Source organism: Buceros rhinoceros, unplaced genomic scaffold (genome assembly GCF_000710305.1).
Source record: "Buceros rhinoceros silvestris isolate BGI_N320 unplaced genomic scaffold, ASM71030v1 scaffold39915, whole genome shotgun sequence".
NCBI classification, from domain to species: Eukaryota; Metazoa; Chordata; class Aves; order Bucerotiformes; family Bucerotidae; genus Buceros; species Buceros rhinoceros.
Genome location: NW_010411888.1, coordinates 19,624 through 28,438, shown reverse-complemented (window position 1 = coordinate 28,438; position 8,815 = coordinate 19,624). Strand labels below are relative to the sequence as shown.

General features: G+C 41.8%; 1 protein-coding gene across 3 annotated transcripts in view; it reads right to left on the bottom strand.

Annotated features, from left to right (window-relative positions):
- RAB2A (RAB2A, member RAS oncogene family) overlaps positions 1–8,815 on the bottom strand; it is a 26,109-nt gene that overhangs the window by 5,417 nt on the left and 11,877 nt on the right. For all 3 annotated transcript variants that reach the window (XM_010136160.1, XM_010136159.1, XM_010136158.1), the window contains exons 4-5: positions 8,688–8,780; positions 5,851–5,962 (exon numbers count right to left, since the gene is read on the bottom strand). In XM_010136160.1, the coding sequence (XP_010134462.1) occupies positions 5,851–5,962; positions 8,688–8,780 (205 nt within the window). The remainder of the gene's footprint in view (positions 1–5,850; positions 5,963–8,687; positions 8,781–8,815) is intronic.

Below are 8,815 nucleotides of genomic sequence, written 5' to 3'. Positions count from 1 at the left end.
GCAGGACATTAACCAGAACTTGAAGTCTTAAAAATGTGTTATGATAACTTCACGTAAACAAGCACTTAACAACTGGCATTTCTAACAATTCTAGAAGATGTTGGCTAAGTACACCCTTGCTCTTAGAATTAATTTCATAAGAATTACATTAGATCTATAAAATTTACTCCTGATTAACAAAATTAGAGTTTTAACAGATTACAAACCCCAACCTAACACAACGGAGTATAAAATACCTTCCGGATGCTACAGTCAAGAACCAGTCACCACAGGAATGCATCTATCCTCACAAACAACAGTAAAATCCACTGGAACAGCGTGATTTAACAACACTCAATCCCCCACCTTCACCACAGTTATTACGCAGGTACTGTACGAAGCAAAAAAACCACACTGACTTCAGCACCGTCTATTTTAACATTGAATAGATTGCCCAAGGAACCGCCGATCTGCAAAATCCCAAATACCCCGTTCCGGTGCCCCGCACGTTAGTGTTACACCAGCACATACTGGTATTCTGCGTGGCAAAATGCCAGGCTGCGCTGGTCACGTGTACGTAGTTCTGATTTGGAAACAGCGGTTTGACTAGAGCAGAGGACTGAAATCCACCTCGTGCTGTCTTTGGTCGCTCTGGGGTCTGAAACACTACTGCTCATCAGCCATAAGAGAGACCTGCAGCCCTTGAGACTGTTTCTTCAAGAGAGCTTACGCCTCCAAGTCTAAGCAGACTCCGAACAGCCGCCTGAGAACGTGGCTGCGCACAGCGGTCTGCTCGCTTTAAGAACATCCTGTCAGATTTTGGCACTCCATGCTGGTGCTCCCATTAGCAAGGACAAGAAGGTGAACTCGGCATAATTGACTACTTCTGAAAATCTCCTTTAACGCTGCATGGTCCAACTCTTATCTGGAACACGCACTACACTATAAACTCTCCATTATTTATGGGCAGTTTATCCTATTTGCAGATTAGCTGAGCCACGGAAGCAGAAAGATGGAGCGGTTTCCCCTCCAATCCAGCCTGGATTTACTGACTGCGTGCAGGGGGCTGCAAGAACACAGCTGGAGCACTTCACACACTAGCTTGGATCCAGGTGCAGTTTAGCCACTTTCACACCACACAAGACCTTGACCAGTAAGGCTGCACGGACTGGGCTGCCTGCCTACCTGCGATGGCTGCGCTGGACCCTCCCGTAACGCTGCTGTTACCGTACCACGGCTACAAAGGCTGTACACAAGTTAGTCAGGGATTTCTTTTAATCTCTTGTGTTTTTCGGTCGCGTTCACATCATAACTAGGTTCTCAAAAAATAGTAATACTCTGCTGAGGAAAATTACATTACTGTACTAGCGGGGAAGTGAGTCTGGTAAGATGTGACCTGCCTGTTGTGTCACACCCGCACCTACTGCAAATGCTAACAGAGGAGGGGTCTGAGTCACGATATGCCAGGGTAGTATCACTTCAGATGATTTGTGTAAGGAGTTTCCCAGGTCATATTGCTACATGGGAATCGAGAAGTCAAGTCTTGCAGTATTCACGTCAAAAAAAAAAAATTCTCCACACCAAACCACCCAAAACACAAAAACCCAACTACCAAACAGTACAGAGGCTGCATTTAGAAAACGTTATTCCTAAAAACATCGAATGTAGAAAAACATTCTATAATTCTATAACTGGTAAAAACAATGCAAGGCGTAACGGAGTAAGTTCCTGATACTTCTGTCTTATGGAAGCTGGATGCAGGAATAACAATAAGCTACGGGCACCAGAACACAACTTCTACACCAGCTACATTTAGTTTTCACTTGGCAGATGTCAATAACGTCACTTCTTCGCAAAAAGCTAATGCCTTGACAACTATGTGAAGACTAAGCTACAAGCTGAACATCACAGGAAGACCTTGTGAAGGAATCACTGACACTCCTCAAAACCCGGGTTTTCCAAGCCCCGCTTTGCTGAGCTCGGGAGCAGAGCCGGTCCTGCGCCGCCAGCCGGTGTCACACGCTGCCCTCTTGTGGCTGTGTTCAAGGCAGGCTCCGCGCTCCGAAACGCCACTCACTGGGCAGGGATGATTCCTGGACCCTTTCTTACAGTTAAGTGAGGAATGCTTCAAGCTTAAATACATCTCAGATTCGAAAGCGTGACCCCTCACCTCTGTGGTGAGCCAACACCTAGAACCTCCTCCTCCTTCACAATTTCCCAACTCATCTTGTGGCAGTAAGATACAACAGAATTAGATTACTATTAACAAATGCATTTGGAAACAGGGACAGCACGGACCCCAAACGGGTTTAGCCCTAGAGCACTCACCATCCCGGTATGTAAGTGGCACTGGATGGCCACTTTATAACAGAGTGAGACCCCAAAGCTCTGAGCAGCTGCTTTATGCACAGTAGGACAATCCTTTTCCCAACGAAATGATCCTTCAGAAAACGGCCTGTGATGCTAAAGGGGCTTCAGAGGGGTTAATTATCAGGTAGTAGGAAGGTGCTATAGAATGATCCTACACCCCAAAAAGCACCCCAACACAGCTGTAGCCTCATTTTTGAGGTCACAAACCAGAATCTAACAGCAATTTGTTTACACTGTTCACTGAAGGGGCATCTTTCTGACCAACTTACTAGGAAGATGCAGGTTATCACACCTCCAAGTGCCTCAAGAAGTCCTGCAGCTGCTGTTGGACAGTTAAGAACAGAGCACCTGAGGAAAAAGAAGATAAACCCCCCAGAACTTTGCATCTCTTAATTTCTCATGGGGGAAACTGGCTCAAGAGCCAGCTTTGATTTCACGGAACTTGAAGGAATACTTGTTTTGGTACAAGTGAAGATAAATCTCTTCGTTTGTTGGGTTTTTTTAAAGCCTCTCTTTTACAAGTTCAGTGTTGTGTGTCATTGCACCTTACTATGAAAAATATTAACATCCCAGGATTTACGTTTTATTGACTAAATCCCTGCTAACTCTATTGCAAACAGTTGTTTGTAGGTCAAACAACTGTTTGTCTACCAGCAACTAGTTGTGTTTAGAGAAGGTGTGGAGAAGAAATAAAACATACCTCTAAAAACCAGTTCAAATTTAGGAGCTGCTAAGAACCTCATCTTTCCGTGAGATCTTAATTTTTTACCCTTCAGAATATTACAACAGTCATCGTCCTTCCCTTATCTGTGACTGAGCAGCACTGCTGCTGAGGCTGCAGGCGTTTTGAATATTTATTATCTAAGTAAAAGTACGAAAGAAGCTGCCTGAAAGGAAAATTAAATTACAGCTGAAACAAAACCACTGAATGACCATCCTGAAACAAAACCACTGAATGACCAGTAAAAGTACGAAAGAAGCTGCCTGAAAGGAAAATTAAATTACAGCTGAAACAAAACCACTGAATGACCATCCTGAAACAAAACCACTGAATGACCATCCTGAAACAAAACCACTGAATGACCATCCAGCTACACGTAGCAGAAGTGCTCCGTTGCTCAGTCAAAACCGTTAGTCTATTTGGATTTAATCCTACATAATGAATCCATTATTGCAGTCCATTTATGTGCAGACAACTTGGAGTAACACAGACAATACTCCAAGATGAAAGCTGAGCATAGGCCTATATAATCCCCTCCATATGGGAAGCAACTTACTAAAACCAACCCCCACACCAGAAGTCAGTGACACACGAGTACACCACCAGTGAGATCGGCTTCCACATGGTGATGGGGTCTTGTACTGGTTGGACCAGTATCCAGAAAACTCTTTTGCTTAAAGATGATCATTTTAATCATGATTCAAAGGGGAAGTCTGGGGTGCAGGAAGAATGTTATTGCAGCCTCCCAGATACCTTCACCACCTGAGAATCAGCGCAGGTAAGTGGATTCAGACACGTGATATTGCAGGGACACAAAGGTAAGTGCTGCGTGCTGCTGCAGGAGACTGCATGGTCACCCTGAATTCATGAGCCTATCCTGCCTCTACAGCTGTTAGCGCTGCCCAAGCAGAAAGCACTCAGCAAGCTCCAAACTGCACGTTTCAGATAAGACCACAATTAACAGCCCTATTGTGCTGTTTGACTACCAGTGAAAAAACAAACGAGGTGAAATTGTTAACGTCTCTTGCAAATGAGAAAAAAAAACCTAAGTATTATGTGCAGTTTTAATGCAAGGTTGCAAAGTAACTGATGTTTTAAAACTGCAAACGGTTCTTCAGAGCACATGTTCCCCGTGCACAATTCAAGGAAGCAGAACAGCTATGATAACTGAGATGCTACAAGTTAACACTAGATTCCTTTCACCATGAATTAAAATCAAGTTTGATGTTTCAGGTCAAATTTAACGATGTATTCTACTGGGAGAAAGGCAGCCGCTACACTCCGAGTGCACAGTACCGAACAGCTCCAAATCATAGCCAAGAATCACCTGATTTCAAACGGAATTGTAAAGGGAGAAAAGCACTAGTGATACTGCTTAGAAATCACTGAGGAAAAAAAGCACAAAAATCCAGTTATGTTTTGATAGCTGAGGGTGCTTTAGCCAGAGGCCAAGAGGAAACCAGCAAAACCCTGCTGGTTAAACACGGTACCATGAAGATACCAGTACAACTGGCCTTGCACTGCAGTCAAATCACAACCCTGCGTGTAGCCTCTCCCTGCCAATAGTCCTTCTACCCTCCCCATGGTTCAGAACCTCTTCTCACCCAATCCCACTCTGTATCAAATGTCATGATTTAACTCTGTGGCTGCACTGAATTCTTAGAAGCCTCCACAGAAACGACAACGGAAGAGCCTACATCTACTCCGCGCTGCCAGCGATCAATTACCTGTTGTGCAAACAGGGTACAGACATCCTGACAGCCTTGGACAAGACAAACGGTGCTGCTTTCCTAGCCCTTAGTTGCCTGGAGAAGCCAGTAAAAATGTTCTCCGTTGCCACCACGTAAGGTAACATTTGCAGACATAGGGCCACAGATTTCTTCTGCTTAAAATTTCACCCAATTTTAGCTGGATTACCTCAAATGTTGCACTTACTGTTAAGTTTCTACATCCTCGGGCAGTCACAAAACTACCATTTCTCTCCAGTCCTGAAGTCGACCACCGAAGGCTTTGCTAGATTTGCCTCCATCCTGCGTACCACTTGTTCCCTCCCCAAACGCTGCCTAATCCATGTGATTTCTTTCCCCGCTTCCTTCTATTTTTTTGACACTGAACTGTCCAGAATCAGAGTTCAATTAAAATGGTCTCATGCACAAAGTGGTACCTTTCCCTTACTCCACCTACTATTTCTCCTCATTTATTTTTACTGGCTCAAAGCTTAAGATTTTGCTCCTTCAGCTGTAATACTAGATCGTGCCACCTCTTTTAGTGTGGACTGGGAATACATGTAAGGACTGCATTGGATTGTCACTAAAAGCATTATATCCTGAAGCTTTTCCATCAGGATTGGGAAGTTAGTACAAAGATGACACCACCACAAACCCCAAAGCGCTGCACTACATTGCTCTGAAGAGCTTGTGAAAATATCAGAGGTCTTTAGAAGAGGGTAGATCGACACCCGCCAAGGACATCAATAGCCCGGCTTGCTCTGGACTAGCAAATCTCTTCCAGTTTTACCACTTAGATTTCAGGGCAGACAGAAGTAGTCATTTCTCTGATCAAGTATTTTTTAAAAGAACAAATAAGTACATTAATTACTAGTCTCAACAATATAATGAGCACTATGCAACCAGATGTCACACAGATACTGTCCTTCTCATAACAGACATTAAAGAGTAGTTAATTTAAGAGAAGGAATCCCAAACCTAGAGCAGTAGTATCGGTAACAAAGGACAACTCAAAACAACTGCTTTCAGTAAAACACCAGTGTTCAAAGTTACCTCCTCTACATTGGAAGCAGTTTTGGCAGATGTCTCCATGAAGATAAGTCCGTGCTCCCGTGCAAACGCTTCACCTTCCTCTTTCTTGACTTCTCGTCTAGATTCTAAATCACTAAAATGGATAAAAAGAAGTTAGTGGTGTGGTCTAACCTGTCTACGTAAATATTATTCTTCAGAGACATGCTTATAAGCCAAAAGCCACCAGGAGAACTTCTGCGCCTATGAATACATACTCAAGCCCTCCCGTTAGGCGGAACTGTTGTAAGCCTTGCTCTTCCCTGCAAGAATTTGAAGTGACTGAGACACAATGTCTTGTTTCCTGTTTTCCAAGCAGTTTAGATGAAAGTTAAATATTACACAAAAGAATAGAAAAACACCTCTCTTGGACTGGACAACTGAAGATAAATTCACTTCTGTAAGTCATATAGACACATAAGCATTTCACTGTTACTTTTTACAGCATCTTTAGGAACCAGGAGTACAGAGTTTGTAGGTAAATTACATCCTGAGCAATAACAATGCTACATTTATACATAACATATATTTAGAGTTTAAGTTGTGCATGTAAAACTACATTACAGACAAAATGTTAAACTAAACCGCATGCAAATACGGAGGTTTCATTTGCAGCCAGAATACCAGTAAAAAGTATCATCCTGGGCCTCAGTGCTGCCGTCCTTGTAATTACACACAGATTAAACCTAAATGATACTCACTGTGGCATCTATTTTGCAGCAAAGCAGGTCTTTGTTATTTTTACAACTACATGCTATCTCAGATAAGGTAGAGTCTAGACAATTCAGCACATCATTTCAAGAGGGAGATAAGGATACAAGAAATATCTTCTCGGAATGGTTTTACGGTTGATGTTCACCACATGTAAGCGGAACCAGTCTCTCAGCCTGAGGCTGAAGAGAGCGTAACAAGGTGTTTATTCTCGTGGCCCTGAAGTAGCTCTAACATTGTACTTTTGAACTTGAGCAATGTCTTTATTTGCTACCATCAAAAATATCCCATTTAACACCTTGATTCACTACAGTGAATCTCCACGTGAATCTAACTACAGCTATCTCCACGATAGAACAGAAATAAACAACTCTTATGACTTGAAATAGCGCAGCTGCATAAAAACTGCAGCAACAGCCCAGTCAAAACTCACTACTGATATCTAAACATATTCTGAAAGAGCTTTAACTGCTTCTACTAACCACAGTTGTCTTCCTCTCTCCATTCCAATAATTCGCTGGTCTTACTAGATCAATATAGCTATGTTTTGGTCTGGAAAGAAGATCAAGTACAGCATGTGTCATGTTTTAACACTAGTACCTCAAAAAACAGCTATTATATCTCAGATTAAATTTTCAGCACTCTTCAAATGCAGCAGTAAGTCAGTCCACAAACATCTATCAAGTGCACTTCTGGGACTCATAAGAACAAAATTTATTCCTTCAAAATATTATGTTGTTCCCTCTCTCCACCTCTAGCAGCGTGCCCCGCCAGAAGAGCTGCTGTAATGCACTCACAGCGTAACACAATATAATTGAAGGAGTTTTCTTCTCATCCTCCTCTTTGAGGCTTGAAAATAATCCCCATTAAAGAAGCTTCTTAAAGAACTAATACTTAAATTACATATTTTAGGTTACAGATTAACGTGCCAGATGAAGTGTATTTATTGTTAGAATAAAACCTAGTTGTAACTGGGAATTACTGAGCTGGCTGTGTAACACATGCTCACGCAGGACAGTCTGCATCAGCAGAACGCGAGACGTAAGGAATTTAGTTGGACAGCTATGGATAACCAGGAATAGTTACAGGTGTTGACTACGCCTGCAAACTTAACGTCATTCTTATCACAAGCGAGAAGTTTCTCTCAGCGCCGTATTTTTACTCACATAAGCATAAAACCAGTTGGTCAGGGACATCACAGGCTTACCCCAAGCTTCAGTTAAGATTACATTTTACATTAATTTGTGAAGACTATGCTTATGACATTCCTCAATTAAAAAGAGCATTGTTAGTAGTTTTCCAGGTTATGTATAAAAACGTGGACAAGTTTCACAGTTACTTAATGCTTAACATGTTTTTTCTAAAGCATGAAGAAAAGTTAAGGTCAGTTATGCGAAGACCTGTAACTAACGTGTTATTAAATTTTGAGGTGATGCTTTTGATGTTTGGAAAACCCCCATATCCAACAAAAAAAATCTAGACATGATGCTCCATGTTCACTGGATCAAAACCTAGAAAAGCTACAGATAATGCATTCACTGATGGGTTTTTATAGACCTTCAATATGTATCAAAGTCTCAGTGTCACTAGGGACCCAGTTTAGAACTCTGGACAGTCTAGCTGATGAGAAGAGCAAGTAAATACTTGCTTACAAATTGGGTAACACACTTCCAAAACTTTCTAAATGATGTTTGCTCTGCTGTGATTCTCAAGCAAAAACTAAAACAGTTTAGAATAGGTAAAATTAGGAGTCACATTCTCTTTAGAAGGGAGAGGTCTATGTGCTTCTAATGGTGATTCCAGATGTAAAAAAAGTAACAAGAAAAGTAACGTGTCTAACCCACGACTTCATACATTCACAGCCACCCTTTTACAACAAAATGACTTCTAAAAAAAGGTACTCAGAGCATAAGGTGGTTGATCCACATGTGCTGCACATTATGTTAGTCTAACTAGTAGAGGACATTTTAGATTCACCATAGAACTATGTCCAGCGACTCAAAGCAATTTCAAGTTGAAATACTGCCTAAGAGAAGAACACACAAAAGCTGAAATCCACAGAAATCACACATCTTGACCCCTTACGAAACTCATAACTGATTAAATTTTACCTTTTATTTCCAATAAGCATTATAACCATGTTGGAATTGGAATGCTGACGAGCGTCTTCTAACCAAGTTGTCAAGTGGTTGAAAGTGTCCCTCCTAAGAAGGGAAAAGAATGAAAATTAAAAGCAGCA